Below are 25,308 nucleotides of genomic sequence, written 5' to 3'. Positions count from 1 at the left end.
TAGCTAAATGCCCAACCTAATTGCCCTTGCTGCACCTACAGTCCACCCACAGCCCTGTGTAAGCACACATTTTTCCTATACAATGTTAGGTGGGTCATAATTGTTTCACAAACACAAAGAATAAAATAAATAAAAAAAAACAACAAAAAAAAACAGAGATACATGGTTTTGTACTGACAGTGATGATTTGATACTGCACTATATGAAGTTAAAGCTCTAAGGCTCAGGAAGTGGAATACGTGTTTTGAGCCACACCTGAAAGACCTGCCTTTCTGGACAACCTCAGAAATACAGAATGGTCAACGACAGTAACTCTGGAGTTTACTTAAATAATTATTAGAAATAATTAAATGAATAAATAATGCACAATCCTCATTAGCGCTCTCCACCAAAGTTACACAGTGTCTTTATCAATAGGCTTAGCATAGAGACAGTGTTCTCTTTATAACAGGTCAATGGAGCATCACAAATATTTTGAAGAAGTTATGTTGAGGTACAAATGTATGCAGCGTTCCTTAAAAAGAATATATATCTGCCTTTGGTATAGAAAAAGGTTACAAATATTTAGTAGTGAGTCGGGTGGCATCCTATTACAGTATCACACAGGAAATTCACTAAGCTCCTGAGAGCGACCCAGTCTTTCATTAATGTTTGGAGAAGCAGTCTGCATGCCCAGGTGCCTATGGCCAAGGAACTTATTGGAACCTGAATTCAATTATTTGGATGGATGAATGAATACTAATGCAATATAGTGTTTATATATATATATATATATATATATATATATATAGAAAACACTCAACCAATCCTAGGTTTTGTTTCAGAATTGTAAACTACTACTAAGTTTTTCAAAATGGAAAATATATATATATATATATATATATATATATATATATATATATATATAAAACTATTACATCCAGGGATGCTCTGAAATGAACATTTATGGCTGAAACTGAACAAAATAAAACTTTTGGCCTAAATTCCAAATGTAGAACATGGTTGTCCACTGGTTTTCATTTATTGCGTCATTTTTTTCCACACCTGCATAAATTAAGTAGCTTAAAATGTAAAACATATCTGATCTAAACATATAACAGCAAATCTTTCTAAAAGTAATAGTTTTGCTGGTTCTTTAGATCAGACTTGCGTACAAACGCGCACAGAGATCCTTACAACAGTAGAATCTGGATCTGGGGCAACAGCCCTGCGGAACTGAACTAAAATACCTGAAACAAGGCCACTCTCTAGGAGAGCAGCACAGGTCCCTAATACACACCCACACACACGCACACACCCACACCCAGGAAGGAGCTAAAATAAGTACTCGCAGTCCTTTTTCACCTGTGTCTCTACTGCAGAGTAAAGAGGGCGTTGCTCTGATAGTGGCGTGGCCTTGTCAGACCAGACTAACACTCTCTCCCTTGCTCTCTCGCGCTCTCACTCTCTCTCTCTCTCTCTCTCTCTATAACACATACACACTACTGGGAAAAGTGTGGAGGGCAGACTCACAGCCAGGAAAGGAGGACACAACTTTTTAAAGAGTCAAAAAGTTCAAAAAGAGCCAGTAAAGACAATATGTAGACCTGTAACACTACATGCACATGCTTTTAGCTAATTGTTCCAACACTCACAAGCAGAAAAACAAGCTCTTGTTTACACTTCACACTTGAATTAACATGAATAGCATGAAGAGGTGTAGAGCAGGTGTGACGCGGCTTTATCATGGCTTGATAAAATAATGAAAGTACACTTTTTTGCCTTCAGTTTCAAGAATAACTGGAATAAAAGGGTGTCTCAGGGGTTTATAATATAAGGTTTTGGAATTTTGCCAAGAGCTGGCTTGTCTTTTAGGGTCGATTTTACAGCATAGAGAAAGACCAGCTTCTTTAGAACTTAATTTTGATAGTAAACAGAATTAAACAATGACTATGATTCTTTTAATTGATTTAAATGAATCAAATGAGAGTTGTTGAATTTGGGTATGATTGCAAAGTTGTACAAAAAAAAAGGATATTCTAGCTCATTTTCTGGATGATAATGGACTATATTAGCACTATTAACACTTTAGTATCAATTGTGTTGATAAAAATTAAGCTTGTGATTATCTGAGGAGATCATTTGCTTTCCGAAGCCTTCTGTGACATCAGTAATACAAATGTAAAATTGTATAAAAAACTAAACAACAAATAAACAGGTCCTCAACTTAACAGACAGATTCGAGATGTTAAAACACCAAAGATTGCGAATGATCTTACCTTGTAGCTGCTTGAACCTGCCCTCTAGAATGTTGGAATACTGAACCGGGTTCACAAAGGCAGCAGGAGAGAGGCATGGCTCACTATCCCTCCGCTCAAACTCCATCTCTCCTTAAGTAGCTCTCGTTTTTTGCGTCCGTGCCCTCTCTGATTTGCTCCAAAAAAAGAGCTTTATCCAGGCATTAAAAAAGAAGAATCTCACTTCAAGAATAAGCAACACATGCTAGGACGTGGCTAGCCAGGTGATAAGAAAAAAAAAGAAAGAAAAAAAGTTCTTCTTCGTCCAGGTGTAACAGCACAAGAAACGGGTACAGTGTTGAATCAGGCTAGCAGAAAGCGCGCAAAACTTCCAGGTGTGTGTTTAACTGTGTGTGTGTGTGTATGCCTTTCATCTATGGGCACCAAGCCGTACCATGCAGTCTGATAAATCGCCCTTAGAGAAGGAAAAAGAAAACAAAAATTAAAAAATAAAAACAGAAAGGAGTAAATTCCTCGTATTTCCTCTCAGTGCTGTTCCCTTCTTCGCGGTAAAGAGAAGGAAAGTGCAGAAAGAGGTCAGAGGGAAAGAAACAAGGGCAAAAGAAAGAAGAGTGTCCACTCTCTCTCTCTCTCTCTCTCTTTCCCTCACTCACAACCCTCCCTCCTTCTCTCCTGTGCAAAGTGGCTCAGTTGCTCTCTCCCTCACTTTCAGACTCACGTTCAGCCTTCCCTCCAGAATGTGTGTGTACGCACATGAGTGTGTGTGTGTGTGTGTGTGTATTTGCGCGCGCACCTTGTTTGAGCAACTAGCCACGGTAGGCTGCCTAAGTAAACAAAGCCTTCTGCTCTCTCTCTTTCTTTCTTTCTATCTCTCTGTCCAACTCTCTCTCCCTGTGCTCGCTCTCTCTGAGCTGTGCATTTGCATAAGGTGTGTGTGTGGTGGGGGAAGGAGTTACAGAAAGAGAGAGAGAGAGAGAGATGTAGAGAAAGGGAGGGGGAGGGTGTGGACTAAACCATCTCCAAAGGTGTAGCAGGGGAGGAGCACAGACAGTGAGAGAGAGGGAGGGAGAGAGAGAATGAGAGAGAAAGAGAGAGATAGAGTTAGCTAGTTAAATTACAGTAAAAAGAAAGATAGCACACTGGAGTAAGTAATTCTTTCTCTCTCTCTCTCTCTTTCTCTGCTCTGCTGCACACAACAGAAATAAGTCGTTAAGTCAGGAAGGAAGTACTTGAGAAAGACTCATCTGCCATCCATTCTTCCGGTGCGAGTGTGTTTGTGTAAGTGTGTGAGTGTATGTTTTAATGTCACTCTGCCCACTAACACCTTAACCACCAAGCAGCATTAAAAGCACTGCGCCTATTAATCTCCAAATGATGTCACACCTACCCCAAGTAAATATAAATAGCCAAACGCAAAAAGAAACCATAAGAGATGAAAATATAAGTTACAAATGCCTAAACAATTTTCTTCTTACAATTAATTATATTAATGTTTTATATATATGCCATATTTTGAGGTTTTATTAATTACAATAGAGCATCATTTAAGAAACATTAAATCACACATACAGACACACACACACACACAATTAAATAACACCTTGACAAAAGCATTATCTATATACTGATGTCTCTATTATATTGCAAATGAAACTCAATCTAAGTAAAAAAGACTTTATATAAAGTCTTTGAAGTCAAAATCTCAAATCAAGCTTTCCTAAATAAATAAGACCCAAAAATGGATCACAAGATACTTTATCATGTAGCAATATTTCTGTCAAGGCCCTGTTCTCTTTTTATTGGCATGACATCCAACTTATGTTGCTTTATGTATTTATTTATTTTTTTTTTCCATCCAATGTAGTTTAGCCAATTAACCCATCATTTTTAGGAAAGTGCTGGGATACAGATTTGATATATCAGCCAACAGATGCCTGTGCTGACCGGAATCACAATAGGAGAAACGGGGGGAGAGAGCAGAATCTACACACCTAAAGAACATTGCCAATGTAGATTGTAGAATCAAGGGCGGTGGTAATGTTATGACTGTTCTGTAAATAAATAAATAAATAAACATTCACAGCTACATAACAATTTAATCTCTGGACTAAAATATCGGGGCATCCAACAAGAAGCACTGGTTTTACACACAGGCCTATTTTATGCGCTACAGTGCATCTATTAACACATTTAAACCAGCACAGAACTATTTTCAACCAGTACGTACTAAAAGGCCTATCGAATAAGATTAATATTAAAGATAAATAAATAAATAAAGCTAGCAGAGAAACAACAGATGAGAAACAAATATCTACAATCAAATGATACTGATGCCAGAAATTATGAGAAATTACATACATATGGACACAGACGTATCAACAGAAGGACACAATGCGTATCTGCTGTGCATGCAGAGAAAGTGCAGGTGTTTATGTGTGATCTTTAACAGTGATATCATCTGATAAAATGTCTGTGCTATCTACAATCAGTCCTGCAGTATACAGCACAAGCTCTACCAGCCAAGCCTTCCTCACACATGCGGCTGTTCAGAACTGTTCAGAACCACTGCCAACCATTATTAAGAGCCCACAGTGACCAGCACTGAAAAACTGTGTGTGTGTGTGTGTAAGAGAGAGAAACAAGGAAGGAGCAGGGAAAAAAATAAGAGATAAAGCTAAATTTGTGTATGAGTGTGAGAGGATAATCTTCATACTGGACTCAGGACTCTTTTTTAGGACACACGCAAAACTTTTCCCAGGATATATGTATGAGGTGGGCGTGCAGGGCAGAAATAACCAAATATTTCATACTCTTTTCTCATGGAAATATACTGTACTCACACACACATGCACACAGAGTTGCTGTGAAATGACATGATGGTGCCCCAACAGTTCTCCAACATGGCTAAATTTCACACTCTCCCGCTCTCCCTCTGACTCTCTCCCGCTCTCCCTCTGACTCTCTTTCACTCTCTCTCTCTCTCTCTCTCTCTCACACACAATCACACACTCACACAAGGAAATGTTAAAGAGGGTAAACAGAAAGAGTGAAAGCTATGCAGAAAGAGAAAATACAGTGAGTGTGTGAATAAATGAAGAGTGACAGGGAAGGAGAAAAAGTGAGGGTGAGTTCAAGAATTTTATTAAGAGAAACAGAAAAAGAGACACAAAAAAAAGATATAATAAAAGTGTGTGTGTGTGTGTGTGGCCTGAGGGGAATTACTGCAGCAGTCAGTTGAAAAATGTGGATATCAAGTCTCCGCTTGTCAAGGAGAGATGGTATCTTTTTCACCCACTTACTTGGCCTCTCTTTCACACACACTTCCACACACACTCTCTCTCTCTCTCTCTCTCTCTCTCTCTCTCTCTCTCTCTCTCTAACACATACTCACAAGCCCCTATATTTCACAATTCTGGGTTCTACTCTACTCTGGCATGCTCTGGTCATGATACCCACTGTGTGAATATAAATCACACACAGACACACAGGTTGATTTTCCAGTTCTGAAAATTGAGAAGTTTTGATTTAGAGTGTGTGACTATAATAACCCACACTCTATGTGTTTTGGAAAGGCTGAAATGTTACACAACTTTTTTTCCAGCCTGTTGCTTCCCTCTGCTGGAGACAAACACACACTGCATGATCCCAGACAGACACCACAGGACACACACACACACACACACACACACACCAACAAATGGTTACTTCTAGAATTGACTAATCAGTCCATTATATCTTATGTTGGAATATGTCTCCAACAGTGTGCTCTCAATTCAACAGCAGTTAATAAATACCATGTGTAAACCACTCCCATTCATCTACACCAAATAATAAATATCAAGCTCTTCTTTGCTCTGTTCACAAAGACAATATCACTAATCAGCACTACCTTGGGAAGTATGGAACACAGTGAAAGTGCAAGGTGAACTGATAGCACACTGTTATAAACAGCACAAGAATCCCAATTATTAGTGTGATTGCAGTATGCAATCACAGTACTGTTATTCTTAAGTCTTATTAGTGTGATTGCAGTATGCAATCACAGTATTGTTCTTCTTAAGTCTTATTCTTCTTATTATTATTATTCCACCTGTTTTTTGTCCGGTTAACTAGTGCCGCAGTTTTCGAAATATCGACTTCGTTCAAAAGAGAAAACGTGCGTCCATATCGGGAATGGTGGGCTTGTATACAGCTTTCCGATCGGACTTACGTTTTTCGTAAAAACTTCGTAAGTACGCGTTTTTTTGACCATTGAAAATGAATGGGCAGAACTTTGCACGCCCGTGGACGTCGCAATTTTTGAAATACGAAGATGAAACCAATTGAGGACCTGTAGAACTTATTGAGCTCTTTCCGAAAATATGCGTTACGAAAAGTTACGACGTACGGATTTCGTACGATTGTCGTACGAAGTGGCCCCATTGGAATGAATGGGGCCAATCGGAGGACGGCAGCTAGATCGAAGGACAGGTAGCTAGAACTCCAGTACTGTGTGTAATGGAGCAGCTATGGGATAAAACAGCATTAGGTCAAAAGTTTGGACACCCCGGCCCCCCAGTACTGTGTGTAATGGAGCCACGGGTCAAAAGTTTGGACACCCCGGCTCCCCCAGTACTGTGTGTAATGGAGCCACGGGTCAAAAGTTTGGACACCCCCGAACGGCCAAAGCAACCTAGCGTGCATAGCTGATTGATGTATTTGCACGTTGCGTAGCAACGTGCAAACACCATTTAATCTAATTTATGCATATACATCACCTAGCAACCACCTAGCAACACCTTAGCAACCACCTAGCAACCACCTAGCAACACCTTAGCAACCACCCCGGATACCATAGCAACACCTTAGCAACCGCCTAGCAACACCTTAGCAACCACCTAGCAACCACCTAGCAACACCTTAGCAACCACCCCGGATACCATAGCAACACCTTAGCAACCGCCTAGCAACACCTTAGCAACCACCTAGCAACCACCTAGCAACACCTTAGCAACCACCCCGGATACATAGCAACACCTTAGCAACCGCCTAGCAACACGCTAGCAACCACCTAGCAACCACCTAGCAACACCTTAGCAACCACCCCGGATACCATAGCAACACCTTAGCAACCGCCTAGCAACACCCTAGCAACCACCTAGCAACCACCTAGCAACACCTTAGCAACCACCCCGGATACCATAGCAACACCTTAGCAACCGCCTAGCAACACCCTAGCAACCACCTAGCAACCACCTAGCAACACCTTAGCAACCACCCAAGATACCATAGCAACACCTTAGCAACCGCCTAGCAACACCTTAGCAACCACCTAGCAACCACCTAGCAACACCTTAGCAGCCACCCCGGATACCATAGCAACACCTTAGCAACCGCCTAGCAACACCCTAGCAACCACCTAGCAACCACCTAGCAACACCTTAGCAACCACCCCGGATACCATAGCAACACCTTAGCAACCGCCTAGCAACACCCTAGCAACCACCTAGCAACCACCTAGCAACACCTTAGCAACCACCCCGGATACCGTAGCAACACCTTAGCAACCGCCTAGCAACACCATAGCAACCACCTAGCAACCACCTAGCAACACCTTAGCAACCACCCAAGATACCATAGCAACACCTTAGCAACCGCCTAGCAACACCTTAGCAACCACCTAGCAACCACCTAGCAACACCTTAGCAACCTCCCCGGATACCATAGCAACACCTTAGCAACCGCCTAGCAACACCTTAGCAACCGCATAGCAAACACTTAGCAACACCTTAGCAACCACCCCGGATACCATAGCAACACCTTAGCAACCGCCTAGCAACCACCTAGCAACACCTTAGAAACCACCCCGGATACCATAGCAACACCTTAGCAACCGCCTAGCAACACCTTAGCAACCACCTAGCAACACCTTAGCAACCACCCCGGATACCATAGCAACACCTTAGCAACCGCCTAGCAACACCCTAGCAACCACCTAGCAACCACCTAGCAACACCTTAGCAACCACCCCGGATACCATAGCAACACCTTAGCAACCGCCTAGCAACACCTTAGCAACCACCTAGCAACCACCTAGCAACACCTTAGCAACCACCCCGGATACCATAGCAACACCTTAGCAACCGCCTAGCAACACCCTAGCAACAACCTAGCAACCACCTAGCAACACCTTAGCAACCACCCTGGATACCATACCAACACCTTAGCAACCGCCTAGCAACACCCTAGCAACCACCTAGCAACCACCTAGCAACACCTTAGCAACCACCCCGGATACCATAGCAACACCTTAGCAACTGCCTAGCAACACCCTAGCAACCACCTAGCAACACCTTAGCAACCACCCTGGATACCATAGCAACACCTTAGCAACCGCCTAGCAACACCTTAGCAACCACCTAGCAACCACTTAGCAACACCTTAGCAACCACCCCGGATACCATAGCAACACCTTAGCAACCACCTAGCAACCACCTAGCAACACCTTAGCAACCACCCCGGATACCATAGCAACACCTTAGCAACCGCCTAGCAACACCCTAGCAACCACCTAGCAACACCTTAGCAACCATCCCGGATACCATAGCAACACCTTAGCAACCGCCTAGCAATACCTTAGCAACCACCTAGCAACCACCTAGCAACATCTTAGCAACCACCCCGGATACCATAGCAACACCTTAGCAACCACCCAGCAACACCTTAGCAACCACCTAGCAACACCTTAGCAGATACCAGCCAGCACTGCAATCACACTCGCAGTTTCTGCAGGAACTGCAATCTAGTTCTTATTATTATTAGTGTGATTGCAGTAATGCAATCACAGTATTGTTCTTCTTAAGTCTTATTCTTCTTCTTCTTCTTATTATTATTATTATTAGTGTGATTGCAGTATGCAATCACAGTACTGTTATTCTTAAGTCTTATTAGTGTGATTGCAGTATGCAATCACAGTACTGTTATTCTTAAGTCTTATTAGTGTGATTGCAGTAATGCAATCACAGTATTGTTCTTCTTAAGTCTTATTCTTCTTCTTCTTATTATTAGTGTGATTGCAGTAATGCAATCACAGTATTGATCTTCTTAAGTCTTATTCTTCTTCTTCTTCTTCTTATTATTATTATTATTATTCCACCTGTTTTTTGTCCGGTTAACTAGTGCCGCAGTTTTCGAAATATCGACTTCGTTCAAAAGAGAAAACGTGCGTCTATATCGGGAATGGTGGGCTTGTATACAGCTTTCCGATCGGACTTACGTTTTTCGTAAAAACTTCGTAAGTACGCGTTTTTTTGCCCATTGACAATGAATGGGCAGAACTTTGCACGCCCGTGGACGTCGCAATTTTTGAAATACGAAGATGAAACCAATTGAGGACCTGTAGAACTTATTGAGCTCTTTCCGAAAATATGCGTTACGAAAAGTTACGACGTACGGATTTCGTACGAATGTCGTACGAAGTGGCCCCATTGGAATGAATGGGGCCAATCGGAGGACGGCAGCTAGATCGAAGGACAGGTAGCTAGAACTCCAGTACTGTGTGTAATGGAGCAGCTATGGGATAAAACAGCATTAGGTCAAAAGTTTGGACACCCCGGCCCCCCAGTACTGTGTGTAATGGAGCCACGGGTCAAAAGTTTGGACACCCCGGCCCCCCAGTACTGTGTGTAATGGAGCCACGGGTCAAAAGTTTGGACACCCCGGCCCCCCAGTACTGTGTGTAATGGAGCCACGGGTCAAAAGTTTGGACACCCCCGAACGGCCAGAGCAACCTACCGTGCATAGCTGATTGATGTATTTGCACGTTGCGTAGCAACGTGCAAACACCATTTAATCTAATTTATGCATATAAATCACCTAGCAACCACCTAGAAACACCATAGCAACCACCACAGATACCATAGCAACACCTTAGCAACCACCTAGCAACTGCTAAGGAGTGACCTACCAACCACTTAGCAACACCATAGCAACTACCCCGGATACCATAGCAACACCTTAGCAACCGCCTAGCAACACCTTAGCAACAACACCGGATACCATAGCAACACCTTAGCAACCGCCTAGCAACACCCTAGCAACCACCTAGCAACCACCTAGCAACACCTTAGCAACCATCCCGGATACCATAGCAACACCTTAGCAACCACCTAGCAACCACCTAGCAACACCTTAGCAACCACCCAAGATACCATAGCAACACCTTAGCAACCACCTAGCAACACCTTAGCAACCACCTAGCAACCACCTAGCAACACCTTAGCAACCACCCCGGATACCATAGCAACACCTTAGCAACCGCCTAGCAACACCTTAGCAACCACCTAGCAACCACCTAGCAACACCTTAGCAACCATCCCGGATACCATAGCAACACCTTAGCAACCACCTAGCAACCACCTAGCAACACCTTAGCAACCACCCAAGATACCATAGCAACACCTTAGCAACCACCTAGCAACACCTTAGCAACCACCTAGCAACCACCTAGCAACACCTTAGCAACCACCCCGGATACCATAGCAACACCTTAGCAACGGCCTAGCAACACCTTAGCAACCACCTAGCAACCACCTAGCAACACCTTAGCAACCACCCCGGATACCATAGCAACACCTTAGCAACCGCCTAGCAACACCCTAGCAACCACCTAGCAACACCTTAGCAACCACCCCGGATACCATAGCAACACCTTAGCAACCGCCTAGCAACACCTTAGCAACCACCTAGCAACCACCTAGCAACACCTTAGCAACCACCCCGGATACCATAGCAACACCTTAGCAACCGCCTAGCAACACCTTAGCAACCACCTAGCAACCACCTAGCAACACCTTAGCAACCACCCCAGATACCATAGCAACACCTTAGCAACCGCCTAGCAACACCTTAGCAACCACCTAGCAACCACCTAGCAACACCTTAGCAACCACCCCGCATACCATAGCAACACCTTAGCAACCGCCTAGCAACACCTTAGCAACCACCTAGCAACCACCTAGCAACACCTTAGCAACCACCCCGGATACCATAGCAACACCTTAGCAACCGCCTAGCAACACCCTAGCAACCACCTAGCAACCACCTAGCAACACCTTAGCAACCACCCCGGATACCATAGCAACACCTTAGCAACCGCCTAGCAACCACCTAGCAACCACCTAGCAACACCTTAGCAACCACCCCGGATACCATAGCAACACCTTAGCAACCGCCTAGCAACACCCTAGCAACCACCTAGCAACCACCTAGCAACACCTTAGCAACCACCCCGGATACCATAGCAACACCTTAGCAACACCATAGCAGATACCAGCCAGCACTGCAATCACACTCGCAGTTTCTGTAGGAACTGCAATCTTTATTAGTGTGATTGCAGTAATGCAATCACAGTATTGTTCTTCTTAAGTCTTATTCTTCTTCTTCTTCTTCTTATTATTATTATTAGTGTGATTGCAGTAATGCAATCACAGTATTGATCTTCTTAAGTCTTATTCTTCTTCTTCTTCTTCTTATTATTATTATTATTATTCCACCTGTTTTTTGTCCGGTTAACTAGTGCCGCAGTTTTCGAAATATCGACTTCGTTCAAAAGAGAAAACGTGCGTCTATATCGGGAATGGTGGGCTTGTATACAGCTTTCCGATCGGACTTACGTTTTTCGTAAAAACTTCGTAAGTACGCGTTTTTTTGCCCATTGACAATGAATGGGCAGAACTTTGCACGCCCGTGGACGTCGCAATTTTTGAAATACGAAGATGAAACCAATTGAGGACCTGTAGAACTTATTGAGCTCTTTCCGAAAATATGCGTTACGAAAAGTTACGACGTACGGATTTCGTACGAATGTCGTACGAAGTGGCCCCATTGGAATGAATGGGGCCAATCGGAGGACGGCAGCTAGATCGAAGGACAGGTAGCTAGAACTCCAGTACTGTGTGTAATGGAGCAGCTATGGGATAAAACAGCATTAGGTCAAAAGTTTGGACACCCCGGCCCCCCAGTACTGTGTGTAATGGAGCCACGGGTCAAAAGTTTGGACACCCCGGCCCCCCAGTACTGTGTGTAATGGAGCCACGGGTCAAAAGTTTGGACACCCCGGCCCCCCAGTACTGTGTGTAATGGAGCCACGGGTCAAAAGTTTGGACACCCCCGAACGGCCAGAGCAACCTACCGTGCATAGCTGATTGATGTATTTGCACGTTGCGTAGCAACGTGCAAACACCATTTAATCTAATTTATGCATATAAATCACCTAGCAACCACCTAGAAACACCATAGCAACCACCACAGATACCATAGCAACACCTTAGCAACCACCTAGCAACTGCTAAGGAGTGACCTACCAACCACTTAGCAACACCATAGCAACTACCCCGGATACCATAGCAACACCTTAGCAACCGCCTAGCAACACCTTAGCAACAACACCGGATACCATAGCAACACCTTAGCAACCGCCTAGCAACACCCTAGCAACCACCTAGCAACCACCTAGCAACACCTTAGCAACCATCCCGGATACCATAGCAACACCTTAGCAACCACCTAGCAACCACCTAGCAACACCTTAGCAACCACCCAAGATACCATAGCAACACCTTAGCAACCACCTAGCAACACCTTAGCAACCACCTAGCAACCACCTAGCAACACCTTAGCAACCACCCCGGATACCATAGCAACACCTTAGCAACCGCCTAGCAACACCTTAGCAACCACCTAGCAACCACCTAGCAACACCTTAGCAACCATCCCGGATACCATAGCAACACCTTAGCAACCACCTAGCAACCACCTAGCAACACCTTAGCAACCACCCAAGATACCATAGCAACACCTTAGCAACCACCTAGCAACACCTTAGCAACCACCTAGCAACCACCTAGCAACACCTTAGCAACCACCCCGGATACCATAGCAACACCTTAGCAACGGCCTAGCAACACCTTAGCAACCACCTAGCAACCACCTAGCAACACCTTAGCAACCACCCCGGATACCATAGCAACACCTTAGCAACCGCCTAGCAACACCCTAGCAACCACCTAGCAACACCTTAGCAACCACCCCGGATACCATAGCAACACCTTAGCAACCGCCTAGCAACACCTTAGCAACCACCTAGCAACCACCTAGCAACACCTTAGCAACCACCCCGGATACCATAGCAACACCTTAGCAACCGCCTAGCAACACCTTAGCAACCACCTAGCAACCACCTAGCAACACCTTAGCAACCACCCCAGATACCATAGCAACACCTTAGCAACCGCCTAGCAACACCTTAGCAACCACCTAGCAACCACCTAGCAACACCTTAGCAACCACCCCGCATACCATAGCAACACCTTAGCAACCGCCTAGCAACACCTTAGCAACCACCTAGCAACCACCTAGCAACACCTTAGCAACCACCCCGGATACCATAGCAACACCTTAGCAACCGCCTAGCAACACCCTAGCAACCACCTAGCAACCACCTAGCAACACCTTAGCAACCACCCCGGATACCATAGCAACACCTTAGCAACCGCCTAGCAACCACCTAGCAACCACCTAGCAACACCTTAGCAACCACCCCGGATACCATAGCAACACCTTAGCAACCGCCTAGCAACACCCTAGCAACCACCTAGCAACCACCTAGCAACACCTTAGCAACCACCCCGGATACCATAGCAACACCTTAGCAACACCATAGCAGATACCAGCCAGCACTGCAATCACACTCGCAGTTTCTGTAGGAACTGCAATCTTTATTAGTGTGATTGCAGTAATGCAATCACAGTATTGTTCTTCTTAAGTCTTATTCTTCTTCTTCTTCTTCTTATTATTATTATTAGTGTGATTGCAGTAATGCAATCACAGTATTGTTCTTCTTAAGTCTTATTCTTATTATTATTATTATTATTATTATTATTCCACCTGTTTTTTGTCCGGTTAACTAGTGCCGCAGTTTTCGAAATATCGACTTCGTTCAAAAGAGAAAACGTGCGTCCATATCGGGAATGGTGGGCTTGTATACAGCTTTCCGATCGGACTTACGTTTTTCGTAAAAACTTCGTAAGTACGCGTTTTTTTGACCATTGAAAATGAATGGGCAGAACTTTGCACGCCCGTGGACGTCGCAATTTTTGAAATACGAAGATGAAACCAATTGAGGACCTGTAGAACTTATTGAGCTCTTTCCGAAAATATGCGTTACGAAAAGTTACGTCGTACGGATTTCGTACGATTGTCGTACGAAGTGGCCCCATTGGAATGAATGGGGCCAATCGGAGGACGGCAGCTAGATCGAAGGACAGGTAGCTAGAACTCCAGTACTGTGAGTGTATGGAGCAGCTATGGGATAAATCAGCGTTAGGTCAAAAGTTTGGACACCCCGGCCCCCCTCCAGTACTGTGTGTAATGGAGCCATGGGTCAAAAGTTTGGACACCCCGGCCCCCCAGTACTGTGTGTAATGGAGCCACGGGTCAAAAGTTTGGACACCCCCGAACGGCCAGAGCAACCTAGCGTGCATAGCTGATTGATGTATTTGCACGTTGCGTAGCAACGTGCAAACACCATTTAATCTAATTGATGCATATACATCACCTAGCAACCACCTAGAAACACCATAGCAACCACCCCGGATACCATAGCAACACCTTAGCAACCGCCTAGCAACACCCTAGCAACCACCTAGCAACCACCTAGCAACACCTTGGCAACCATCCCGGATACCATAGCAACACCTTAGCAACCGCCTAGCAACACCCTAGCAACCACCTAGCAACCACCTAGCAACACCTTAGCAACCACCCCAGATACCATAGCAACACCTTAGCAACCGCCTGGCAACACCTTAGCAACCACCTAGCAACCACCTAGCAACACCTTAGTAACCACCCCAGATACCATAGCAACACCTTAGCAACCGCCTAGCAACACCTTAGCAACCACCCCGGATACCATAGCAACACCTTAGCAACCGCCTAGCAACACCCTAGCAACCACCTAGCAACCACCTAGCAACACCTTAGCAACCACCCCGGATACCATAGCAACACCTTAGCAACTGCCTAGCAACACCCTAGCAACCACCTAGCAACCACCTAGCAACACCTTAGCAACCACCCCGGATACCATAGCAACACCTTAGTAACCGCCTAGCAACACCCTAGCAACCACCTAGCAACCACCTAGCAACACCTTAGCAACCACCCCGGATACCATAGCAACACCTTAGCAACCGCCTAGCAACACCCTAGCAACCACCTAGCAACCACCTAGCAACACCTTAGCAACCACCCCAGATACCATAGCAACACCTTAGCAACCGCCTAGCAACACCTTAGCAACCACCTAGCAACACCTTAGCAACCACCCCGGATACCATAGCAACACCTTAGCAACCACCCCGGATACCATAGCAACACCTTAGCAACCGCCTAGCAACACCCTAGCAACCACCTAGCAACACCTTAGCAACCACCCCGGATACCATAGCAACACCTTAGCAACCGCCTAGCAACACCTTAGCAACCACCTACCAACCACTTAGCAACACCTTAGCAACCACCCCGGATACCATAGCAACACCTTAGCAACCGCCTAGCAACACCCTAGCAACCACCTAGCAACCACCTAGCAACACCTTAGCAACCACCCCGGATACCATAGCAACACCTTAGCAACCACCTAGCAACCGCCTAGCAACACCCTAGCAACCACCTAGCAACCACCTAGCAACACCTTAGCAACCACCCCGGATACCATAGCAACACCTTAGTAACCGCCTAGCAACACCCTAGCAACCACCTAGCAACCACCTAGCAACACCTTAGCAACCACCCCGGATACCATAGCAACACCTTAGCAACCGCCTAGCAACACCCTAGCAACCACCTAGCAACCACCTAGCAACACCTTAGCAACCACCCCAGATACCATAGCAACACCTTAGCAACCGCCTAGCAACACCTTAGCAACCACCTAGCAACACCTTAGCAACCACCCCGGATACCATAGCAACACCTTAGCAACCACCCCGGATACCATAGCAACACCTTAGCAACCGCCTAGCAACACCCTAGCAACCACCTAGCAACACCTTAGCAACCACCCCGGATACCATAGCAACACCTTAGCAACCGCCTAGTAACACCCTAGCAACCACCTAGCAACACCTTAGCAACCACCCCGGATACCATAGCAACACCTTAGCAACCGCCTAGCAACACCCTAGCAACCACCTAGCAACACCTTAGCAACCACCCCGGATACCACAGCAACACCTTAGCAACCACCTAGCAACACCTTAGCAACCACCTAGCAACACCTTAGCAGATACCAGCCAGCACTGCAATCACACTCGCAGTTTCTGCAGGAACTGCAATCTAGTTATTATTATTATTCCACCTGTTTTTTGTCCGGTTAACTAGTGCCGCAGTTTTCGAAATATCGACTTCGTTCAAAAGAGAAAACGTGCGTCCATATCGGGAATGGTGGGCTTGTATACAGCTTTCCGATCGGACTTACGTTTTTCGTAAAAACTTCGTAAGTACGCGTTTTTTTGCCCATTGAAAATGAATGGGCAGAACTTTGCACGCCCGTGGACGTCGCAATTTTTGAAATACGAAGATGAAACCAATTGAGGACCTGTAGAACTTATTGAGCTCTTTCCGAAAATATGCGTTACGAAAAGTTACGACGTACGGATTTCGTACGAATGTCGTACGAAGTGGCCCCATTGGAATGAATGGGGCCAATCGGAGGACGGCAGCTAGATCGAAGGACAGGTAGCTAGAACTCCAGTACTGTGTGTAATGGAGCAGCTATGGGATAAATCAGCGTTAGGTCAAAAGTTTGGACACCCCGGCCCCCCAGTACTGTGTGTAATGGAGCCACGGGTCAAAAGTTTGGACACCCCGGCCCCCCAGTACTGTGTGTAATGGAGCCACGGGTCAAAAGTTTGGACACCCCCGAACGGCCAGAGCAACCTAGCGTGCATAGCTGATTGATGTATTTGCACGTTGCGTAGCAACGTGCAAACACCATTTAATCAAATTTATGCATACACATCACCTAGCAACCACCTAGAAACACCATAGCAACCACCCCGGATACCATAGCAACACCTTAGCAACCGCCTAGCAACACCATAGCAACCACCTAGCAACCATCCAGCAACACCTTAGCAACCACCCCAGATACCATAGCAACACCTTAGCAACCACCTAGCAACACCCTAGCAACCACCTAGCAACCACCTAGCAACACCTTAGCAACCACCCCGGATACCATAGCAACACCTTAGCAACCGCCTAGCAACACCCTAGCAACCACCTAGCAACCACCTAGCAACACCTTAGCAACCACCCCGGATACCATAGCAACACCTTAGCAACCGCCTAGCAACACCCTAGCAACCACCTAGCAACACCTTAGCAACCACCCCGGATACCATAGCAACACCTTAGCAACCGCCTAGCAACACCCTAGCAACCACCTAGCAACCACCTAGCAACACCTTAGCAACCACCCCGGATACCATAGCAACACCTTAGCAACCGCCTAGCAACACCCTAGCAACCACATAGCAACCACCTAGCAACACCTTAGCAACCACCCCGGATACCATAGCAACACCTTAGCAACCGCCTAGCAACACCCTAGCAACCACCTAGCAACCACCTAGCAACACCTTAGCAACCACCCCGGATACCATAGCAACACCTTAGCAACCGCCTAGCAACACCATAGCAACCACCTAGCAACACCTTAGCAACCACCCCGGATACCATAGCAACACCTTAGCAACCGCCTAGCAACACCTTAGCAACCACCTAGCAACCACCTAGCAACACCCTAGCAACCACCCAGGATACCATAGCAACACCTTAGCAACCGCCTAGCAACACCTTAGCAACCACCTAGCAACACCTTAGCAACCACCCCAGATACCATAGCAACACCTTAGCAACCGCCTAGCAACACCTTAGCAACCACCTAGCAACCACTTAGCAACACCTTAGCAACCACCCCGGATACCATAGCCACACCTTAGCAACCACTTAGCAACACCTTAGCAACACCACAGCAGATACCAGCCAGCACTGCAATCACACTCGCAGTTTCTGTAGGAACTGCAATCTAGTTATTATTATTATTCCACCTGTTTTTTGTCCGGTTAACTAGTGCCGCAGTTTTCGAAATATCGACTTCGTTCAAAAGAGAAAACGTGCGTCCATATCGGGAATGGTGGGCTTGTATACAGCTTTCAGATCGGACTTACGTTTTTCGTAAAAACTTCGTAAGTACGCGTTTTTTTGCCCATTGAAAATGAATGGGCAGAACTTTGCACGCCCGTGGACGTCGCAATTTTTGAAATACGAAGATGAAACCAATTGAGGACCTGTAGAACTTATTGAGCTCTTTCCGAAAATATGCGTTACGAAAAGTTACGACGTACGGATTTCGTACGATTGTCGTACGAAGTGGCCCCATTGGAATGAATGGGGCCAATCGGAGGACGGCAGCTAGATCGAAGGACAGGTAGCTAGAACTCCAGTACTGTGAGTGTATGGAGCAGCTATGGGATAAAACAGCATTAGGTCAAAAGTTTGGACACCCCAGAGCCCCAGTACTGTGTGTAATGGAGCCACGGGTCAAAAGTTTGGACACCCCAGAGCCCCAGTACTGTGTGTAATGGAGCCACGGGTCAAAAGTTTGGACACCCCAGAGCCCCAGTACTGTGTGTAATGGAGCCACGGGTCAAAAGTTTGGACACCCCAGAGCCCCAGCACTGTGTGTAATGGAGCCACGGGTCAAAAGTTTGGACACCCCAGAGCCCCAGTACTGTGTGTAATGGAACCACGGGTCAAAAGTTTGGACACCCCAGAGCCCCAGTACTGTGTGTAATGGAGCCACGGGTCAAAAGTTTGGACACCCCAGAGCCCCAGCACTGTGTGTAATGGAGCCACGGGTCAAAAGTTTGGACACCCCAGAGCCCCAGTACTGTGTGTAATGGAGCCACGGGTCAAAAGTTTGGACACCCCAGAGCCCCAGTACTGTGTGTAATGGAGCAACTGGTCAAAAGTTTGGGTACCCCGGTCAGCTCTGCAATCACACTCGCAGTTTCTGTAGGAACTGCAATCTAGTTAGTGTGATTGCAGTAGTGCAATCACAGTATTGATCTTCTTAAGTCTTATTAGTGTGATTGCAGTAATGCAATCACAGTATTGTTCTTCTTAAGTCTTATTCTTATTATTATTATTATTAGTGTGATTGCAGTAATGCAATCACAGTATTGTTCTTCTTAAGTCTTATTCTTATTATTATTATTATTAGTGTGATTGCAGTAATGCAATCACAGTATTGTTCTTCTTAAGTCTTATTCTTCTTCTTCTTATTATTATTATTATTATTATTATTATTATTCCACCTGTTTTTTGTCCGGTTAACTAGTGCCGCAGTTTTCGAAATATCGACTTCGTTCAAAAGAGAAAACGTGCGTCCATATCGGGAATGGTGGGCTTGTATACAGCTTTCCGATCGGACTTACGTTTTTCGTAAAAACTTCGTAAGTACGCGTTTTTTTGCCCATTGAAAATGAATGGGCAGAACTTTGCACGCCCGTGGACGTCGCAATTTTTGAAATACTAAGATGAAACCAATTGAGGACCTGTAGAACTTATTGAGCTCTTTCCGAAAATATGCGTTACGAAAAGTTACGACGTACGGATTTCGTACGAATGTCGTACGAAGTGGCCCCATTGGAATGAATGGGGCCAATCGGAGGACGGCAGCTAGATCGAAGGACAGGTAGCTAGAACTCCAGTACTGTGTGTAATGGAGCAGCTATGGGATAAATCAGCGTTAGGTCAAAAGTTTGGACACCCCGGCCCCCCAGTACTGTGTGTAATGGAGCCACGGGTCAAAAGTTTGGACACCCCGGCCCCCCAGTACTGTGTGTAATGGAGCCACGGGTCAAAAGTTTGGACACCCCCGAACGGCCAGAGCAACCTAGCGTGCATAGCTGATTGATGTATTTGCACGTTGCGTAGCAACGTGCAAACACCATTTAATCAAATTTATGCATATACATCACCTAGCAACCACCTAGAAACACCATAGCAACCACCCCGGATACCATAGCAACACCTTAGCAACCGCCTAGCAACACCATAGCAACCACCTAGCAACCATCTAGCAACACCTTAGCAACCACCCCAGATACCATAGCAACACCTTAGCAACCCCCTAGCAACACCCTAGCAACCACCTAGCAACCACATAGCAACACCTTAGCAACCACCCCGGATACCATAGCAACACCTTAGCAACCGCCTAGCAACACCCTAGCAACCACCTAGCAACCACCTAGCAACACCTTAGCAAACACCCCGGATACCATAGCAACACCTTAGCAACCGCCTAGCAACACCCTAGCAACCACCTAGCAACCACCTAGCAACACCTTAGCAACCACCCCGGATACCATAGCAACACCTTAGCAACCGCCTAGCAACACCCTAGCAACCACCTAGCAACCACCTAGCAACACCTTAGCAACCACCCCGGATACCATAGCAACACCTTAGCAACCGCCTAGCAACACCCTAGCAACCACCTAGCAACCACCTAGCAACACCTTAGCAACCACCCCGGATACCATAGCAACACCTTAGCAACCGCCTAGCAACACCTTAGCAACCACCTAGCAACACCTTAGCAACCACCCCGGATACCATAGCAACACCTTAGCAACCGCCTAGCAACACCTTAGCAACCACCTAGCAACACCTTAGCAACCACCCCGGATACCATAGCAACACCTTAGCAACCGCCTAGCAACACCCTAGCAACCACCTAGCAACCACCTAGCAACACCTTAGCAACCACCCCGGATACCATAGCAACACCCTAGCAACCACCTAGCAACACCTTAGCAACCACCCCGGATACCATAGCAACACCTTAGCAACCGCCTAGCAACACCTTAGCAACCACCTAGCAACCACCTAGCAACACCTTAGCAACCACCCCGGATACCATAGCAACACCTTAGCAACCGCCTAGCAACACCTTAGCAACCACCTAGCAACCACCTAGCAACACCTTAGCAACCACCCTGGATACCATAGCAACACCTTAGCAACCGCCTAGCAACACCTTAGCAACCACCTAGCAACACCTTAGCAACCACCCCAGATACCATAGCAACACCTTAGCAACCGCCTAGCAACACCTTAGCAACCACCTAGCAACCACTTAGCAACACCTTAGCAACCACCCCGGATACCATAGCCACACCTTAGCAACCATTTAGCAACACCTTAGCAACACCATAGCAGATACCAGCCAGCACTGCAATCACACTCGCAGTTTCTGTAGGAACTGCAATCTAGTTATTATTATTATTCCACCTGTTTTTTGTCCGGTTAACTAGTGCCGCAGTTTTCGAAATATCGACTTCGTTCAAAAGAGAAAACGTGCGTCCATATCGGGAATGGTGGGCTTGTATACAGCTTTCCGATCGGACTTACGTTTTTCGTAAAAACTTCGTAAGTACGCGTTTTTTTGCCCATTGAAAATGAATGGGCAGAACTTTGCACGCCCGTGGACGTCGCAATTTTTGAAATACGAAGATGAAACCAATTGAGGACCTGTAGAACTTATTGAGCTCTTTCCGAAAATATGCGTTACGAAAAGTTACGACGTACGGATTTCGTACGATTGTCGTACGAAGTGGCCCCATTGGAATGAATGGGGCAAATCGGAGGACGGCAGCTAGATCGAAGGACAGGTAGCTAGAACTCCAGTACTGTGTGTAATGGAGCAGCTATGGGATAAAACAGCATTAGGTCAAAAGTTTGGACACCCCGGCCCCCCAGTACTGTGTGTAATGGAGCCACGGGTCAAAAGTTTGGACACCCCAGAGCCCCAGCACTGTGTGTAATGGAGCCACGGGTCAAAAGTTTGGACACCCCAGAGCCCCAGCACTGTGTGTAATGGAGCCACGGGTCAAAAGTTTGGACACCCCAGAGCCCAGTACTGTGTGTAATGGAGCCACGGGTCAAAAGTTTGGACACCCCAGAGCCCCAGCACTGTGTGTAATGGAGCTGCGGGTCAAAAGTTTGGACACCCCAGAGCCCCAGCACTGTGTGTAATGGAGTCACGGGTCAAAAGTTTGGACACCCCAGAGCCCCAGCACTGTGTGTAATGGAGCCACGGGTCAAAAGTTTGGACACCCCAGAGCCCCAGTACTGTGTAATGGAGCCACGGGTCAAAAGTTTGGACACCCCAGTGCCCCAGTACTGTGTGTAATGGAGCAACTGGTCAAAAGTTTGGGTACCCCGGTCAGCTCTGCAATCACACTCGCAGTTTCTGTAGGAACTGCAATCTAGTTATTATTATTATTCCACCTGTTTTTTGTCCGGTTAACTAGTGCCGCAGTTTTCGAAATATCGACTTCGTTCAAAAGAGAAAACGTGCGTCCATATCGGGAATGGTGGGCTTGTATACAGCTTTACGATCGGACTTACGTTTTTCGTAAAAACTTCGTAAGTACGCGTTTTTTTGCCCATAGAAAATGAATGGGCAGAACTTTGCACGTCCGTGGACGTCGCAATTTTTGAAATACTAAGATGAAACCAATTGAGGACCTGTAGAACTTATTGAGCTCTTTCCGAAAATATGCGTTACGAAAAGTTACGACGTACGGATTTCGTACGAATGTCGTACGAAGTGGCCCCATTGGAATGAATGGGGCCAATCGGAGGACGGCAGCTAGATCGAAGGACAGGTAGCTAGAACTCCAGTACTGTGAGTGTATGGAGCAGCTATGGGATAAAACAGCATTAGGTCAAAAGTTTGGACACCCCGGCCCCCCAGTGCTGTGTGTAATGGAGCCACGGGTCAAAAGTTTGGACACCCCGGCCCCCCAGTACTGTGTGTAATGGAGCCACGGGTCAAAAGTTTGGACACCCCCGAACGGCCAGAGCAACCTAGCGTGCATAGCTGATTGATGTATTTGCACGTTGCGTAGCAACGTGCAAACACCATTTAATCTAATTTATGCATATACATCACCTAGCGACCACCTAGAAACACCATAGCAACCACCCTGGATACCATAGCAACACCTTAGCAACCGCCTAGCAACACCATAGCAACCACCTAGCAACCATCTAGCAACACCTTAGCAACCACCCCAGATACCATAGCAACACCTTAGCAACCGCCTAGCAACACCCTAGCAACCACCTAGCAACCACCTAGCAACACCTTAGCAACCACCCCGGATACCATAGCAACACCTTAGCAACCGCCTAGCAACACCCTAGCAACCACCTAGCAACCACCTAGCAACACCTTAGCAACCACCCCGGATACCATAGCAACACCTTAGCAACCGCCTAGCAACACCCTAGCAACCACCTAGCAACACCTTAGCAACCACCCCGGATACCATAGCAACACCTTAGCAACCGCCTAGCAACACCCTAGCAACCACCTAGCAACCACCTAGCAACACCTTAGCAACCACCCCGGATACCATAGCAACACCTTAGCAACCGCCTAGCAACACCCTAGCAACCACCTAGCAACCACCCCGGATACCATAGCAACACCTTAGCAACCGCCTAGCAACACCCTAGCAACCACCTAGCAACCACCTAGCAACACCTTAGCAACCACCCCGGATACCATAGCAACACCTTAGCAACCGCCTAGCAACACCCTAGCAACCACCTAGCAACACCTTAGCAACCACCCTGGATACCATAGCAACACCTTAGCAACCGCCTAGCAACACCCTAGCAACCACCTAGCAACCACCTAGCAACACCTTAGCAACCACCCCGGATACCATAGCAACACCTTAGCAACCGCCTAGCAACACCCTAGCAACCACCTAGCAACACCTTAGCAACCACCCCGGATACCATAGCAACACCTTAGCAACCGCCTAGCAACACCCTAGCAACCACCTAGCAACACCTTAGCAACCACCCCGGATACCATAGCAACACCTTAGCAACCGCCTAGCAACAACTTAGCAACCACCTAGCGACCACCTAGAAACACCATAGCAACCACCCTGGATACCATAGCAACACCTTAGCAACCGCCTAGCAACACCATAGCAACCACCTAGCAACCATCTAGCAACACCTTAGCAACCACCCCAGATACCATAGCAACACCTTAGCAACCGCCTAGCAACACCCTAGCAACCACCTAGCAACCACCTAGCAACACCTTAGCAACCACCCCGGATACCATAGCAACACCTTAGCAACCGCCTAGCAACACCCTAGCAACCACCTAGCAACCACCTAGCAACACCTTAGCAACCACCCCGGATACCATAGCAACACCTTAGCAACCGCCTAGCAACACCCTAGCAACCACCTAGCAACCACCTAGCAACACCTTAGCAACCACCCCGGATACCATAGCAACACCTTAGCAACCGCCTAGCAACACCCTAGCAACCACCTAGCAACACCTTAGCAACCGCCTAGCAACACCCTAGCAACCACCTAGCAACACCTTAGCAACCACCCTGGATACCATAGCAACACCTTAGCAACCGCCTAGCAACACCTTAGCAACCACCTAGCAACCACTTAGCAACACCTTAGCAACCACCCCGGATACCATAGCAACACCTTAGCAACCGCCTAGCAACCACCTAGCAACCACCTAGCAACACCTTAGCAACCACCCCGGATACCTTAGCAACACCTTAGCAACCGCCTAGCAACCACCTAGCAACCACCTAGCAACACCTTAGCAACCACCCCAGATACCATAGCAACACCTTAGCAACCGCCTAGCAATACCTTAGCAACCACCTAGCAACCACCTAGCAACATCTTAGCAACCATCCCGGATACCATAGCAACACCTTAGCAACCACCTAGCAACACCTTAGCAACCACCTAGCAACACCTTAGCAACACCATAGCAGATACCAGCCAGCACTGCAATCACACTCGCAGTTTCTGTAGGAACTGCAATCTAGTTATTAGTGTGATTGCAGTAATGCAATCACAGTATTGTTCTTCTTAAGTCTTA

At 46.6% G+C, this 25,308-nt stretch overlaps 1 protein-coding gene across 4 annotated transcripts in view; it reads right to left on the bottom strand.

Annotated features, from left to right (window-relative positions):
- The window catches only part of LOC103032213 (spectrin beta chain, non-erythrocytic 1), a 171,780-nt gene that overhangs the window by 67,538 nt on the left and 78,934 nt on the right, over nt 1-25,308 (bottom strand). Inside the window, exon 1 of one of the 4 annotated variants that reach the window (XM_049476452.1) lies at nt 2,259-3,153. The exons of the other annotated variants lie outside the window; for them this stretch is intronic. Coding sequence (XP_049332409.1) covers nt 2,259-2,364 — 106 coding nt within the window. The 5' untranslated portion in view covers nt 2,365-3,153. Of the gene's footprint in view, nt 1-2,258; nt 3,154-25,308 lie in introns of those variants that run through there. 4 annotated transcript variants of the gene reach the window in all.

This window comes from Astyanax mexicanus, chromosome 1 (genome assembly GCF_023375975.1).
Source record: "Astyanax mexicanus isolate ESR-SI-001 chromosome 1, AstMex3_surface, whole genome shotgun sequence".
Classification (NCBI taxonomy): domain Eukaryota; kingdom Metazoa; phylum Chordata; class Actinopteri; order Characiformes; family Acestrorhamphidae; genus Astyanax; species Astyanax mexicanus.
The sequence above is the reverse complement of the archived record's forward strand: the minus strand, read 5'-3'. Positions and strand labels throughout refer to the sequence as shown.